The sequence below is a fragment of the Epinephelus lanceolatus genome, chromosome 16 (genome assembly GCF_041903045.1).
Source record: "Epinephelus lanceolatus isolate andai-2023 chromosome 16, ASM4190304v1, whole genome shotgun sequence".
Classification (NCBI taxonomy): domain Eukaryota; kingdom Metazoa; phylum Chordata; class Actinopteri; order Perciformes; family Serranidae; genus Epinephelus; species Epinephelus lanceolatus.
In genome coordinates this window covers 1590231-1608034 of record NC_135749.1, presented here as the reverse complement: position 1 = coordinate 1608034, position 17804 = coordinate 1590231, and the positions used below count along the sequence as shown (strand labels likewise).

Below are 17804 nucleotides of genomic sequence, written 5' to 3'. Positions count from 1 at the left end.
TGGTAGGTAGGTCGGCAGGATGGTAGGAAGGCAGGAAGGTAGGTCGGTCATTAGATAGGCAAGTCGGTAGGTAGGCAGGAAGATAGGTAGGCAGAAAGGTAGGTTGGTAGGTGGGTAGGAAGGTAGGTCAGTAGGTCGGCAAGAAGGTAGATAGGCAGGAAGGTAGATCGGTAGGTAGGTCAGTAGATAGGCAGGTTGGTAGGTAAGTCGGCAGGACGGTAGGTCGTCAGTAGATAGGCAGGTCGGTAGGTCGGTCGGTAGGTGGGAAGATAGGTAGGCAGAAAGGTAGGCAGGAAGGTAGGTTGGTAGGTAAGTCGGCAGGACGGTAGATCGGTCAGTAGATAGGCAGGTTGGTAGGTAAGTCGGCAGGACGGTAGGTCGTCAGTAGATGGGCAGGTCGGTAGGTCGGTCGGTAGGTGGGTACGTAGGTAGGCAAGAAGGTAGGTTGGTAGGTGGGTAGGAAGGTAGGTCAGTAGGTCGGCAAGAAGGTAGATAGGCAGGAAGGTAGGTCAGTAGATAGGCAGGTTGGTAGGTAAGTCGGCAGGTCGGTAGGTCGGTCGGTAGGTGGGTACGTAGGTAGGCAGGAAGGTAGGCAGGTCGGTAGGTCAGCAGGTAGGCAGGTAGGTAAGTAGATAGATAGATAGATGAAGAGGAGGAGGTTAAATAAAATTCAAACTTGACACTTCGGTAAGTGCAAAACAGCTGTGTGTAATTTGAGACACTACCCTGTTGAAACTAGAATCTATGCCTTAAATGGCGTGCACAGAAACAGAAACACTGGGGGTCACTGAAGTCGGTACATACGTGTGTTCAATGCTCTGCAGACTCTCTGTTAGGAGCTTAAAATCTATTGGACTGGCTGCTGTGGTTTGGTGTTACACTGGGAGTCTAATGTTCTATCTGTTAGATACAGTCTGTCGTGCATATACACTATATGGACAAAAGTATTTGGCCACACCTGTTAATGGTTGAATTCAGGTGTTTCACTCAGACCTGTTGCCACAGGTGAATAAAATCAAGCACCTAGTCATGCAGTCTCAAACATTTGAGATACACAATGGGTTGTTCTGAAGAGCTCAGTGACTTCAGGTGTGGTACTGTGATAGGACGCCACCTTTGCATCAAGACAGTTTGTGATATTTCATCCCTGCTGGATATTCCACGCAGAGTGGAAGCGTTTAGGAACAACATCAACTCAGCTGCCAAGGGAGGGACCATGTAAAATCACAAAGCCGGGTCAACCAATGCCAAGGAGCATGGTGCATAAAAGTCACCAACGCTCTGTTGATTCCACAGCTGAAGAGTTCTGAGCTTCCACTGGCGTTAATGTGAGCACGACATTGTGCAGTGCGAGGTGTCCATGGCCAAGTCTGGGAGATGCCGGGAGAACGTTAGCTGCCTGACTGCTTTGTGCCAACTGTGAAGTTTGGTGGAGGAGGGGTGATGGTACGGGGCTGCACAGGGTTTGGTCTCGGCCCATCATCTCCAGTGAAGAAACATTTTGGACGATGCTCTGCTTCCAACTTTGTGGCAACAGTTTGGGGACGCCCCAAACAACATGACTGTGCCCCAGTGCACAAAGCCAGGACATAAAGACATGGAGCCCTGACCTCAGCCCCATCGAGCACCTTTGGGATGAACTGGAACGGAGATTATTGTGAGCCAGGCCTTCAGCTGACCTCATCAGTGCTCTACAGAATGAATGGGCACAAATTCCCACGGAAACACTCAGAAATCTTATGGAAAACCTTCCAAGAAGAGCTGAAGCTGTTACAAAAGGGACCAACTCCATATTCAAGTCAATGTATCTGAGTACAATGTCATCACAGTCCCTGTTGGTGTGATGCGTCTGAGTACTGAGTCCATGTTGTGTATGTTTTGTATTCACTGTTGTGTTTGAGACATAAAACAGATGAATGTGTAGAGACTGACTGCAGGACGGGAGAACACGTAACACATAATCAGTATGTATTGTAAAACACACTGTTCCCTGTGCTCCTGTGTTCAGTGCACATGCTACATGTAAAGACACACAGAGCTGCAGCACAGCCCGCTGCCTGGGGGCGAGGTGAGGCACGTTCCAAGGTCACCTCTACCAGTCTGGAGACGGCGTCTCTCTGTGTAATGCTGGGAGAAAACATTTACCCACCAGTCAAGCCCCATTATGTTGATCCACACTACGGCGTTCCTCGCCTTCCATCTACAGCCTATAGTCAATGGAAGATCAATAAGCTATTTAAATGATAATGGTGACGCCGTGGTGACCATTAATCATTCACCGGTCATGTTTGGACGACGGATGGTGATTTGATTTTGTTTTTTTGTCACCATGTCATTAACATTTGTCACTGAGTCCACACAGACGTGTTTCAGAGCAAAGAATGAAACAGGAAATTCTTCAGTTTTCTCTGGTTTTTAAAAAGGAAACAAAGATTTGACACGTGTGTCTGATCAAAGTGAAGACCAACACACTGCTTTACCTCACTCACTGTTACATCATGATGCAGATACAGGATGAGTCAAATATGATGCGCCAAACATGGATTTAAACGGTTCTGTGAAACGACACGCTGATTTAATTCTACATTACACACATATCTGAGATAAACGTTTTGTGTTCTGTTGCTCACGGCTACAAGAACATCATTGTTTTCTTTCCCTGATTCTATTTCCTGTTTCAGGGTTTTCTTTCACTGATACCCTCGATGTTTCTCAACAAACAGAGTCTCACAGATAATGTGACGATACTACGTTGTTTCTGTGGTCCATATATCTGCACATTTATACGCTTCATATGTTCAGTGTTTCTGAAGTGACGCAGTAGATGAGTTGACCAACAAACAAAACTGCTGTCTGCGTGTGGCATTTCTATTTCCAGCTGCTTTATAGGCACTAAATGTGGGTGTGCTTCAGTGACCTGTGACCCCAAACATGGGTTCTTTCAGGGACTGTTTTCCTGGACCTTTTTAGCCCCCAAATACAGGTATATTTTAAGGGGTGCAGAGCTGTGTTTCCTGCAGTTTTAGCCCCTAAACACGGGCGTTTTTTAGAGATCCATCACTGTGATTGCTGCAGATTTTTACCCCCCAGATGTGGGTGTTTTTAGGGACCCGCCAGTGTATCTCCTGCAGTGTTATGGCCCCGAAATGTAGGTGTTTTTTTAGACACCCATTGCTGTGCCCCTGAGTGGGTTTTTAATGACCTGCCACTGTTTTTTCTGGGGCTTATTAGCCCCATAATACAGGTGTTTTTAGGGACTCATCACTGTTATCCCTGCAGCTTTGTAGCCCCCAGATGTGGGTGTTTTTTAAGGAAACCATAGCTGCCTTTCCTGCAGCTTTTTATCCCCTAAACGTGGTGGATTTCTAGGGACCCATCCATAATATTGCTGTCACCTTCAGCCCTCAAATGTGGGTGTTGTTATTTTGAGGCTTTTGAGCCTTTAATGGACAGGACAGACAAGCATGAAAGGGGGAAAGAGAGGGAGTGACATGCAGCAAAGGGCCACAGGCTGGAGTCGAATCCGGGCTGCTGCGGCAACAGCCCTGTACGTGGGGCGCCTGCTCTACCACTAAGCCACCAGCGCCCCTTTCCTGAAGTTTTTAACCCCTGAGACATCAGTGTTTTTAGGGATCTGCCACTGTTTTTTCTTGCAGCTGTATAGCCCCTAAATGTAGGTGTTTTTCAGGGACCCATTGCTTTGATTCCTGCAGCTTTTCATTTTTCCCATAGCTTTTTAAAAAATAATTTACAAATCTAACTTCTTGCAGTTTAAGTAACATTTCTTGCCACGTTGCTCGTTGCCTTTTTCCCATGTTTTCAAAAGACATCAAATCCTTTTGCTGAGGATTGGAAGGTTTAAATACTTGTGAAGAGCGTCTGAACGCAGCAGAATAAAGTTTAAGATTTAAGATTTAAGGTTAAGATTCAATCATAATTATAGCAACAGCAAAGTTAAAAGTGATTTCACAGGGTAGCAAAAGGAAGTGGCTTTAACAGCCTCGAATTAAAAAACCCTTCAATTCAAAGTAATGAAGCCGTTAAAAAAACGGCCCATCGAATGTTTTCATATTCAGTCGTCTGGATTGAGTGTAAAATCAATTATAAAGAGATATTTTTAATCAAGTAATGAGGCACTTCGTCTAAATTTCATTTGTGGGGTAAATTAAAGTTTTGAAAAATGGGAAGAAAACGCTGCTTCATTAAACGGCTCCGTGTGTTTGGAACAGCTGCGTCAGGGGGTCGTGATGAAGGTCAGAAACCATTTGAGTTACAATCATAAACATCTGAAACGGGCTCTGTGTAATTTCGTGCTCTGGTGTTTGCCGACATCAATATCTGACAGGGTTTAAACTTGGACCCAAGCTGTTTCCTAGCAACCGACGGTCCACATCCTGTCTGTGATGGTAAAATCCATCGCCGTGGAGTTAAGGGAGGCTGCCGAGGTGTGAGCTGGATTTCCTCTCCTCACCTAATGACACTGAGTCAACAGGCTCAGTAACGAGGTGCACGGAGGAAGCTGCTCACTTCAGTCCTGAATCAAACAGATTGGATTGTAAAGCGGGCCCAGCGTAATCCAGAGCCACATTCCTCGCAGCTGACTCATTGATTAACCCTGGCACTCAGGGGAAATCACCAACACATTCAAATGGGACACTGTAGCTGCAGTATCTGCCCCCCCCCCCCTCTAAATCCCCTTCCATCCTCATCCCACTGTGAACCTTTGGGACCTGCCGTCGACTTCCAGCACCGCAGGGCCAAGAAACACATTCAATCATCCTAAATCATTGCCGCAGCTCCGGAGAAAGCCTGAGAAATGTTCTGCTCTGTTCTCTAACTGATGACGCAGTTGCTTTTTTTCTTGGTTTGTTTTTGGCCTCTCGGGCGCCGCAGCTTGTGGTGCTGGACGGTGATCAGCTGGAGATCCATCAGAGCATGTTCAGTGTGATGTGCAGCTGTCCTGGCAGAGCGGCGGAGTGGTGTAGAGGTCTGTGATCGATGGGCGCTCCGGCCCGCACTTCTTACGTTTGGCTAACTGCGCTCAATATGGCTTTCTCACACAGACACGCTTAAATCATCCAGCCATCTGCTCCTGTTTGTGCAGCGATACGAGGTGCATGATCTCGCCTCTTTCTTGGAGCCAAATCTGTGTTTGTTTGAACTGCGGTTGTCTTGGTAACTGTTGTCATGCCCCCCACCCCACCCCAACACACACACACACACACACACACACACACTCCACCATTCACTACACCCTTTTGAGGTAAGGATCCAATGCAGGGCAGTTTGAACCAATCAGAGTGATGCTTTTAAAAAACACCAGCTTGTCACAGTGTGTTTAACTGTTTAAATATGTGTGAGTGTATTTGTTCATGATACATAGTGAGGACCAACATATTTCAATGACAGAGCGAGGACATTTTTGAAAAGTGACAACATTTTGGCCTGTTTGAGGGCTGAGAGGGTTGTGGTTAGGCATTACGTTGTGATGGTTAAGATTAGGGACTGTTCTTTATTTATCAGAGGGGGAGGTGGCTGAGGTGTGACCCTCTCTCAGTCTACAAATATTTTGTCCTTGTGCCTCCCAGAGTGACTGGTGGAAAATCCATGACCCTCCCTCCACCGTAAATGAGTTACTAGATTTTAAAAACTAAACTAAAATTATGTATACATTGTCACATGCTCAAATTCAATGAACTTGTAGATTTCAAAATATCACTGTTGATGTTCAAGGCATATAATAATCTGCTGCCACACTGTATCTAGAAGTTGTTTCACAAAAGACAAAGTGTGCATGAACTGAGAGGAAGCTGTATGTTCACAAAAGCAAAGAACAGAAGGAATGTCAAACAAAGATGTGTTTCAGTTTATGGGGTTAATCTGTGGAATGCCTTGGAAATGGAAATGTTTGCTCATCAAGTATAAATATAATGCATGAGTGTATTTGTAAGTGTCTGAGTTTGAATTGATAATAGGTCCATGTAAAAGTATATTTAATGTTTTCTTTTTTTGGCTCAACTGCTCTGCTCTAAGCGAAGCTTCAGCCTACACCTTTTTGGTCTCGTTTTGTTTGTTTGTATTTTGGTGTAATGCTATATTAGCACTGACTTCAGGTTTATTTGTTGTATTCTTTTCTTCTCTGTTGTATTTGAGTCCATATTTTGAAAATGACCGAAATAAACTAAACAAAAAAAAAATTGCCCTTTGATGATTGAAAGTTAAAAGCTAAACACGAAATCCTGGGAGTTAAAAAAAGCTTTGGTTTTTCATCCTCATGTGTGAATGGTTGGTTTGTGCAGATGGTTTAGTTTCGTCAAAATTTGAAAGGAGATGTAGTATAAAGTGATTTTGATGAAATATCGCTAATTTGAGATGAGATTTGGTTATTTAATTATTACATAATTTCCAAAAACGTATCTGGAAAATTTCCCAAATTTGGAAAATCACCAAAAATTGAAAGGCATGTTTGCTTTAAAGACAAAAGATAATTATCCTCAAGAAGAATTGCCTAAAGTTGTAAAATCACCCAAATTTGAAAAAAATTCAAAACATTTATCTCCAAAAATTATTGTCCAATTTTGGAAAATCACCGACATCAGTTGTCTTTGAAAATAGTGAAAATATAAAAATGATTCCCAAAATTTGGGAAATTGCCAAAATTTTAAAGGCATGTTTTCTTTACAAATAGCCAAAATTTATTTTCAAATATTATCGCCAAATTTTAAAAAATTCCCATAGTTTCTTTAAAAATCTCCAAAATTTATTGCCAAAATTAGAAAAATCACCAAAATTTAAAAATAATGCTGTTAAAATGTGTCTGCCCCTTCTCTCAGCCAAAACAAAAACACATAAGTCCCTCCCCCTGCCACTCCCTTTAGCACAGCCCCCTTCCTCCTCATGAATAACTACAGAACAATGTGTGTGTGTGTGTGTGTGTGTGTGTGTGTGTCATCCGGCAGTGAAAGACTCTAAAATAGAGAATCTGATCATGTGACCAACACAAACGCTCAATCATGTCGAACACTGTGAGAAAACATGTCATTTGACATTAAAGTAAATCAGTATCACAAACAGCGCTGCGACGGCAGCCAGTTAGAGCTCATACACTGTATAGATGTCCATCACATCCATGTTGGCGACATTCAGCTCGTGACAGCTGCTCCCGTTTGCTGATGCAGTGTGTTTGTCATACAGTATGTTGTCATGACTCACGTCTCATGTTCCTTTGAAAGCTCACGTCATCAAAGAACCGACTGCGGAGCTCGTATCTCCGGTAAGTTCAGTGACTCATACAGGTCTAGTGTTGTGCTCAGTCCTGGAAGACTTATGTGACCTGATCTACATGAAAATTACTTGGTGCGGTCTGCACCTGGTCTCATTCAAAAGTCCTCCAATACTTTGTCACTAGGTTAGTTTGTAACACGGCTGGATGAAACCTTCACAGTGTTATGATGTGCAGCTGGTCAGGCAGATGGAACCTGTGGCTGCAGTATGACACGCTGACGTGCACCGTCAGTTCATAACGCAGCCAAATGCCACAGATTGTAGTAGTATGATATGCCTGACCATGTTTTTTTCTTGCCTAACCCTAACCACGTGTGTTTGTTGTTGCCTAAACCTAACCATGTGTTTTTGTTGTTGCCTAAACCTAACCATGTGTTTTTGTTGCTGCCTAACCCTAACCACGTGTGTTTGTTGTTGCCTAAACCTAACCACATTCTTTTGTTGCCTAAACCTAACAACGTGTTTTTGTTGTTGCCTAACCCTAACCACGTGTGTTTGTTGTTGCCTAAACCTAACCATGTGTTTTTGTTGTTGCCTAAACCTAGCCATGTGTTTTTGTTGTTGCCTAACCCTAACCACGTGTTTTTGTTGTTACCTAACCCTAACCACGTGTGTTTGTTGTTGCCTAACCCTAACCACGTGTTTTTGTTGTTACCTAACCCTAACCACGTGTGTTTGTTGTTGCCTAACCCTAACCACGTGTTTTTGTTGTTGCCTAACCCTAACCATGTGTTTTTGTTGTTGCCTAACCCTAACCAAGTGTGTTTGTTGTTGCCTAACCCTAACCCTAACCACGTGTGTTTGGTGTTGCCTAACCCTAACCACGTGTTTTTGTTGTTGCCTAACCCTAACCATGTGTTTTTGTTGTTGCCTAACCCTAACCAAGTGTGTTTGTTGTTGCCTAACCCTAACCACGTGTTTTTGTTGTTGCCTAACCCTAACCAAGTGTGTTTGTTGTTGCCTAACCCTAACCACGTGTTTTTGTTGTTACCTAACCCTAACCAAGTGTGTTTGGTGTTGCCTAACCCTAACCACGTGTTTTTGTTGTTGCCTAACCCTAACCAAGTGTGTTTGTTGTTGCCTAAACCTAACCATGTGTTTGTTTCCTAAGCCAAACCACATTCTTTTGGTGCCTAAACCTTAACACATGTTTTTGTTGCCTAAACCTAACCACGTGTTTTTGTTGCCTAAACCTAACCATGTGTTTTTGTTGCCTAAACCTGACGTCATTTTTTTTTTTTTTTTGCGTAAACTTGATCATGTGTTTTTGTTGCCTAAATCTGATCAGGTTTTTTTTTTGTTGCCTAAACCTGACGTGTGTTTGCTGCCTAAACTCGATGTCTTTTTTTTTTTTTTTGCATAAACCTGACCATGTGTTTTTGTTGCCTAAACCTGATCATGTGTTTTTGTTGCCTAAACCTGACCATGTGTTTTTGTTGCCTAAACCTGACGTCATTTTTTTTTTTTTTTTTTGCGTAAACTTGATCATGTGTTTTTGTTGCCTAAACCTGATCAGGTTTTTTTTTTGTTGCCTAAACCTGACGTGTGTTTGCTGCCTAAACTCGACGTCTTTTTTTTTTTTTTGCATAAACCTGACCATGTGTTTTTGTTGCCTAAACCTGATCATGTGTTTTTGTTGCCTAAACCTGACCATGTGTTTTTGTTGCCTAAACCTGACGTCATTTTTTTTTTTTTTTGCGTAAACTTGATCATGTGTTTTTGTTACCTAAACCTGATCAGGTTTTTTTTTTGTTGCCTAAACCTGACGTGTGTTTGCTGCCTAAACTCGACGTCTTTTTTTTTTTTTTTTTTTTTTGCATAAACCTGACCATGTGTTTTTGTTGCCTAAACCTGACATGTGTATTTGTTGCCTAAACCTGATCAGGTTTTTTTTTTTTGTTGCCTAAACCTGACCATGCGCTTTGGGCTTAGGGATATATTTGAGACATCAAACATGCCTTGATACCATTTGTTTTGCTTTTTCAAAGTACGACTTGCAATGCTGAGCCCACCACTACAGGTGAAGGGGTTTATATCCGGTTCATCTCATGTTGCGTCACTCTGGAACTTAAATGCACCTGCAGTGTATCTCCATTCAAAGCAATGAATATGAGGACACAAAAAACACGGCATGCATGCGGCCTCTTATGGGGACTCCTTCCTTCATTGGTCATCTGACTGCAACCTTCCTAAGTACGTGGGTTATACACACATACTGGTGCATTAACTTTCTGCAGGGTTGCATATGAACAGTGTAGAAGAAGAACAGCCTGAATACTTTAAAGACTTTATACAAACAGAACTCTTTACTCTGTTCCTCTGGGCTCTCTTATAGTCCACTACTTGTTTATCTGTTTCTTTTTTTTTTTACCTTCCTGTATTTTCTGTATTTATTTGTGAGTTATTAATACTGTGAGGTGTGATCTGGCATCAGAGGCAGCGCGATTTGTTCTGTGTTTGGAGGTCAGAGCTGGACGTGGACACAGCTGAAGCAGAGGAAAAGGTAAACTCTGTGTGCAGTGTCTGACCGTGCTCTTTGTGTTCATGGGAATAAACAAATACATAACAATAATAAAAGAGGCGGCTCAGTGTCACCTGACCTGCTGAAACATTTCCTGCAGAAGCTGCAGACCCTAATAATCTAAAGCTACTTTTGTTTGTTCACTTGTTGCTTCTTCACATCTTTATCTCCTTACTCGTCTGTTTTTAAGTATTTATTATTGTGTCCTTGAATGCATCATCTCTGGTCTATTTTCCTGCTCAGATCACATTTGAATTTAAAAATGTCGAGTTGCTTTCGTAACGTTTGGAGTTCAGGTTGAGTGAAAACAGAAATAGATGAACAGGAAAGTTTCCAGAGTGAGCAGGCAGGAAGCCATTAGCACAGTGTGTGTGTGTGTGTGTGTGTATGTAACACACACACACAGATGCAGTTGTTATGCCACCATACAGGAGGCAGAACATTTCTCAGGGGCTGCGACCCATTTTATGACCTGAATGCTGTGTTTTAAAACATACAACACACAGCGGACTGCTGATTGTCCTCATGATGGGCCGACATGTGGGAAGACACATCTCAGAGTGGAGACATGAATGAAACAGCCACAGTGAAGCAGTCAGTCATTTTTACACAAACAGCAACATCATGTCGCTCCACTGTGTGATTTTACACAGCATGTCGGCACCGTGGAATCACAAGAGACCTGACATGTGACACAACAGGGTCGGCCTCTGGACTGACATATAATACACACGTTACATCCTGTAACTGCTAATCCTGTTGAGGGTTACAGGGACAGACAGACAACCATTCACTGACGGACAATTTAGAGTCACCAATTAACCTGCATGTCTTTGGACTGTGGGAGGAAGCTGGAGCACCTGGAGGAAACCCACACTGACACAGGGAGAACATGCAAACTCCAGACAGAAGGGCTCCCCGACCCTGAAGGCTCTGGTGTGAGAGTTTGAACCAGGAGCCAACGCTCTGTGAGGTGACAATGCTAACCCCTCTGTCAATAACAACACAGTCCTGACGGCTCATCATGGTTCATGATAACAGAGGACATGACTCCTTACAATGTGGGACCTTTATGAATCTATCAGCAGCAGGTCTGGGTCTGGCACCGGGGACGGAGAGGGTCAGCAGGTTAACAAGGGGACATATTCTGGTCATTTTGCTAACAAGGGGGGAGGTGCCCCTTCTCGCCCCCCCCCCCCCCCCCCCACATCATCCACTGAGCGTAGTTATCAGTCAGCAGTCTGTTAATAAACCCATAGTGGGTCTCACACTTTGTAATCACTCTACAGGTCTGTAGTTATAAATGACTGTAAAGTCATTATGAAGGGTTTTAATTATGAGTCTACAGCCGCGTGTTATTAACTTTGCTTCAGACTGTCTGCAGCCTTTGACCTGACATGAACGGTCAAGTGGGCGGCTGTCAGAGGGTTGTTCACTAATCAGAAGATCGGGGGTTCAATCCCCAGCTCCTCCAGTAGCCTCTGTCACCAGCGTGTGAATGTGTGAATGTGACAAGGAGTGTCAAAGCACTTTGAGTGTGAGTCGATTAACAAGTTCAGGCTGTGGCAGGAGCTCAGGGAGCAGAGGGTTGTTGATCTGATCCATGTATTTCAAACACTAAAATAATTATAGCTGCTGCACAGCGATGGATCGGGTCCGGGCATTTTTAGGCAATTCTGAGCAACCTCTGGAAACTAAGACAGTCATCTACTGCTCTGAGCTAATTGGCAAGTAGCAACTCAACAGTGGCTTCACAAACTGAGTAAGCCATTCAATATTGTGTAGGAAAGCAGCCGTCCATGCATGGAAAGGCAGATTTGAAACCACTGTAAAAAATTCTGTTATTAAGACAAAAATCTGAAAATACACATATTGCATCTAGACAGCATGGAGATGTTGGTAATTTGTTTGTAACAATGATTGATTTGCTCCATAAGTGAAAAACTGATGTTTAAATTTGCCATTTTTACATTGACTCCAATTGTTCACATTAGAGCAAAATTCAAAATGCTGTCAAAAATTCAGTTTTTGAGATAAAATTCTGAAATTTGCCGCACATCATCTACCATGACTCTAGAATTTTGTCATTTTTTCATGAACATTGAAGATTTATTTAGCAAGAATTTGCATGTATATGTTTACAGTACCGTTTACAGTCAAACATTTTGATGCACTGTAGGCTCAATTTTTGATAAATCAAAAACTTCATAATTTTTAATAGGTTTAAATGTACAAAAGTTTCTTCAGTACTGGGGCTACAGTTTGATGAAAGTTGTGAAGTTGTAGCACGTATGGTTGATTTGTGATGAATTTTCAAAGTTTTGAACTTTAGACGCTTGCTGTAGCGCCACCATCAGGACTATTGGCTTGAGTTTACAGCTGAGGATATCTGGCATGAGACTGGACCTTTGTGCAAAGTTTGCTGAGTTTTCACCCATGGGAAGTATGATTTCTTCTTCTTCTGAAGAAGAAGAAGAAGAAGAAGAATACCTAGGATTACTAACCCTAATAATGAAATAAAATAGAACATATTTAAAGAGCTGCGGTGCTGTAAGTAAACAGTGTGAACTCAGATCAGTTTTCTCTGACAGAGATGAAAGTTTAGCTTGAATCACCAACTCTGTGAGAGGACACCAGTTTAAACCTCCAGACTAACATGTTGCACATGAAGAAACAAGTTATGTTTCTGCTTCTTAACAGTCACATGGATAAGTCAGAGTTTACAATGAACCTGGGGACAAATCCTAGTTGGCTCACATTAGTTATTTGTTGAGAGCATAAATAGAGAAATGTTGAGCTTTTCAGATGACGATCAGTAAGTGTGTGCTCGTAAATCAGCCCTTAAACCTGTCACACACTGCTGGAGACATGACACACACATTATTTTATACAACCTGTCGCCTTGAGTCTGATTTATGATCCATGAATCAGACTCACTGGATCAGTTTAAAGAGACAGAAAACATTGTGACTAAATGTTGACTTTAACTACTTGACATTTTCATCTCAAGTCTCAGACTCAACCTAAAACAGCTGTCAGACTGCACGGCGCGCTGCTCCACCTCTTTAGCTCCAACTGGCCTCAGTTGGCCTTCAACTAATGAGGTGAAATCATTTGTATTAAAGGAGTCAAATTAACTCAAAAAATGTTGATTTAACATTAAACATTGTGTCAAACTAACAGCATGAGTTTATGTGTTGCTTCACAGTGACGGCCCAGAGTGTGTCAGTTACTCACCATACTGTCATAGTGGATCAGCTCCAGCTCGTAGTCCGGCAGGATGTCGGTCCTCTTATTCACCAGGTCCAGAGCCATCTGAGCGGCGGGCATGCAGGCTTGTCCTCCGGGCCAGCCTCCACTCATGGGGAACAGGGCTCCGATGTAGAGCTTCTTCTTGCCTAGAGCCGGGCAGGAGCAGGAGAGGAGCACAGTGAGGGTCAGGGTCAGAGACCTGCCGAGGAGGCTGTGGCAGAGCCGAGCCATAGCTGCTGCACGCTGAAGGGCTCGCTCACTTTATTCCTCCTGAACCGATCAGCTTTGAGTCTGCACCGTTTAACTGTGCGTGGTCAGGGGGAATGAATTCCCATGTGCTGCACACGGTGGCGTTCCTCAGAGACGGGGGCACATGGAGAACACTGAGTGGCTCAGTTTATAATGAGCTGATGCAGAGACAGCATCGAACAGCTGACAGACCCTGCTGTGAAGTCTCCAAGTCAGTGAGCCCTGTGACACTGAGCTACTCTGCCAGAGCAAAAACCATCCTGTGCAACTCATTCAATGCAACCAATGAGGAGCAGAGGAGAAGTGAGGAGGTGAACACACAGCTCCTCCACGTCACAGACTGAGCTGAAAATCAAGCCGCGGTGAGGTGATGAAATCCGGCTGCGCTGTCCGAGGTGCTGAAACTAAACTCCGCTCGTTATGTCACCGCGTGCCTTCACCTCCTGACGAAGGAGCCGCACGAGGAGTTTTACTGTGTCCGGATCCTCTCGTCATGTATCTGCCCTTCCTCATCAGTCCGCCTACACGCTCATGGCTCGTTAGCACGCGCACAACACGCTGCTGCACGGGAACACCACAGAAACACGACAGATGTCCGTCTGCAGTAATCCAATGGCGTCGATGTGAGGAAGATGAGGATGAGGAGGATGATGATGCCACAGCGGTGCTGGAATGCGGTCGCTCGGTCGGCAGAGAGCGGAGCAAATGACGGAGCCGTGTGAGCTCGCAGGTCTGTGCGGTAGATTGTGGCGGACTGCAGCAGCATGAGAGAGTGTGAGAGGAGGAGGAGGAGGAGGAGGAGGAGGAGGGATGCTCAGTCTCTCCGTTTCACAAACCACTTTGAATTTGCAATCCCTTAACACAGCCCCGCTCATTTATCTTTCCTCCTCCCGCCATCCATCCATCCCTCCCTCCCCCCTCCCCCTCCTCCTCCTCCTCCGACAGCAACCCCCCTCTCCTGCCCTTCATCCTCCTCCTCCTCCTCCTCACCGCCAGGTTACATGGACAAATACTAATGAGGCGTCAGAGTAACTTCACCTCGTGGACGCAGGTGCTCACACACACACACACACACACACACACACTTTAATCACATTCTTCTGCAGCGACTGTATTTCTGCCAGCGTGGAAAAGCCTCATTAAGACTATTATGGGATGCTTTAATTGTCCACTGAATCTCATCTTGTTATTTCAGCTCAGTCACACAGGAACCAGGGCCGGATCCCAGCCAACATCTGTACGTGGGGCCCATGTGGGACTGTCCACAGCTTCCATATTAACAGACGACCAAATGTTAGTCAGCCTGAAGGTTATTAGTTGGCAAGATTTCATTGGTCGCTTAGGCACCAAAAAAAGACAACAACAACAAAAACAACAACAACAACAACAAGAGTCCTGTCTGACTTCAAAGTTGTCGAAATCCGGTGATTGGGCGGTGACATGTGGCGTCAGAAACCAACAAAAAAAGGCGTCCTTTGACATCGGTATGATACGCCGCTGGTTGCTGTTATAGTTTAATGGCAACCAGCGGCGTCAGGGGGAAATGCAGTGGGACAAGGATGAAAGTTAAGGCGGCGAAAGTTCAAGTGGGGCAGGAGGGATGGGTCCAACAAACTTTCATTCAAGACCAGGTCATGTTTTAAATGTCTTCTCAACAGAAAAGTGCTCGCTGGGATGAAACAAATTTGTTTTTGTGACATGCTGATACAACCACATTTTACCAGGTTGAAAATCGGTCAAATATCAACCAGTTTTCAACCAGAAAGCAATGTTGAAAACTCACAGGTGAAATGGATAACCTTATAATCAACTGCGTTTCATTTAGGTGAGTGTGTTCCAGGGTTCTGGAGTCGTGCATGCTGTCTGGCATGGCTCACTGGGAAACACGAAAACTATGATGAAAATTTCTCATCAATGACCTTTTTTTTCATGATGAAAACAAGACGATGACGAGCTAAAAATAGATCTTGATAATGAACCCAAAGACACAATCTATGTTTCATGTTCATTGACGAGATGTGACAAAAAATGTTGTGGACTATCGGACATTGTTCTTGTAATGATCTTCAGATGCCTGATGAGCGACAGGCTGGTAAACTCCAGTAAATAGTCTGCACCAGGATGTTTGGGTTGGTGCGAGTTGTGAGCTGTAATTCAGCAGTAAATAATCAGCCGTGTGTGTCTGACTGTGGATGGTGGAGCTGCTGAATGGATTTGTGGAGTTTGTTAGTTGAAGCTGTGGCTGTTAGCAGCTAGCTCCGCTCACAGACTTCACAGCTTCACCCCGCAGGACTCCACTCAGTCCGGACTGGAGAAGGTTTGTGGGTTGATGGTGTTTGACAGGCAGGTAGGAGGCTCAGTTATCTGTGAGTGTAGCTGTGCTGTAAGTAAACAGGCTGAACTCAGATGAAAGTTTAGTTTGAATCACCAACTCTGTGAGAGGACACCAGTCTAAACCTCCAGACTAACATGTTGCACATGAAGAAACAAGTTATGTTTCTGCTGTGAGTCGGGAACAGGTCTGTCCTGGTGCGGGTATGAGCGGGTGCAGGACTCTGATCTGGTGACTCCTTGTCGTCCCAAACAGGTGGGACATTCTCAAAGCAAATGTTTTCATGGATTCAGCTCGTTCACTGTTGTTTACTTCATGAACCAACACAATCTTTTAATTCAGCTAAGAGATCTCAGTGAATCATGCTCTGCTTCTCCCCCACACACTCCTACATTTACACATTTCTTCATTACTGACTCTTCCTCAGAGTGGTGAAGCCTTCCATTTTGTCCGTGTGTGTGTTGAGTGTATCTTTAATAATGTAACAGCACAGTGACGGGCTGACACCGATCCCTCTCTCTTCATTCTCATTTATTTTGCTTCTTTCTTCTCGGCCGTTCCTTCCTGTTATCTGGTGATGCGGCGGCGTGATGTCGGTCTCTCTCTGCTCCATCCTATTACTGTTTCCAGGCGCAGCTCTTCACCCGACCGGCTCTCATTTTCTCGGGTGGGCTGATATGTATCTCCCTGTGCCTCCTCCTATCTATTTCGCCATCTCTCTGGGATTATCCATGCTGCTAGAGAAGAGAGGCATGTATCTGTGCCTCCCACATCCCTCAGCTCCGGCTCATTTCTATCAACAAACTGTGCTGTCGTTTGCTGTGACTTGGGAGCAGACAGCTCAGCACACACAATTTGTTAAACCAGTTTCTATGGACATGGAACTGGGAAGACGACACAGTGCTGTAATGCCTCCCGATTTGTCTGGAGCCCCCCCCCCCCCAGCAAATTTGAGTAACACTGAGCAGAGCTAATAAGTGATTCTGGCTTCATAAATAATATTCTAATTTTATAAAATTGAGCACTTCATTATGAAGAGGGTAAAAGCAGAGCTGCTGGTGTTCAATGAATACAATTAAAGAGCTTAGGAGAGTTCAGTCGTCTAATCCTGTTCCCCTCTCTTCTTCAAGTGAAGGTCATTATGTGCGAGGCTTATTTTCTTCATATACAGGGCCAAATTAACCCGCTGGGGCTGCTGGGTAAAAGCCCCTTTCCTCTTTGCCACTGGTTTACTGGATGTCACTTCCTTGTAATAGTAGAGGGGTGACACATTCCAGTACAGGACTGGCAGCAACATCACAAAATGGTCGCCATGGTACACACTGCATCTCCCAGAATGCCCCACCACTCACAAGTGTAGGTGCTTAAGCCACCTAATTGAAGCAGGACTGAGGAGCAGAACAAAGGCAGCAGTAGGACGGAGAAAACGCAGCTAGAGGAGGACCGACTCTGAAGAGACCAGAGACGTTCAGGACCGTGTCTGAGGCTGCTGTCAGCCCTAGAGTGGTCTCCTCTGGTCTGAATCAGGGACTCATGTTGTTCCAAAGTTGTATAATTGCCTAGAGTTGGTTGGTGTTCTCACGGCAGCATTTACAAGAGGACCAGATCAAATGCCTTGTGTGAGAAAGCTGCTCTTGATTGGTCAGAATTTCCATGTGGGAAAAATCCAGGAAGTAAAGCAAACGTTGAAGAAGAGTACACTTGCAAGATAAATGTGACACTTTCTAATGTCACAATGGAGGGACAACTACGCAGGTTGATTTTAGCGCTGCTCATCGTGGACTATATTGCTGTCATTGTTCATTTTAGTCAAACCATACAGTTTGAAAACGAGGCGCGGCTCCAACTAGAAAACAATGTTTTGATGCATTGGATGTGCTGAATGTGCATATTAAGGCAGTACAGGAGGAGGTGCACATTAATAATCCTCCAGGACTGTAACATGCTCATGTTTAACCCAAACAATGTGTCATGTGACTGCAGTTGCTTCACATCCAGGTCGGAACACCTTCTCACCACAAACCAACCACCAGAGTTCCTTTGGAACCGGACTGAGACCACCTCTTCAAGAAGGTCTCAGTCCGGTTGTTTTGGTGTGTTCACACCTGCACAATGAACCGCACTGAGGGGGCAAACACACCTGAGTTTGACTGAACCAAACCAAAC

General features: G+C 44.3%; 1 protein-coding gene across 2 annotated transcripts in view; it reads right to left on the bottom strand.

Annotated features, from left to right (window-relative positions):
• gabbr1b (gamma-aminobutyric acid (GABA) B receptor, 1b) overlaps positions 1-17804 on the bottom strand; it is a 136135-nt gene that overhangs the window by 52951 nt on the left and 65380 nt on the right. For both annotated transcript variants that reach the window (XM_078175582.1, XM_078175581.1), the window contains exon 7: positions 13043-13203. In XM_078175582.1, coding sequence (XP_078031708.1) covers positions 13043-13203 — 161 coding nt within the window. The remainder of the gene's footprint in view (positions 1-13042; positions 13204-17804) is intronic.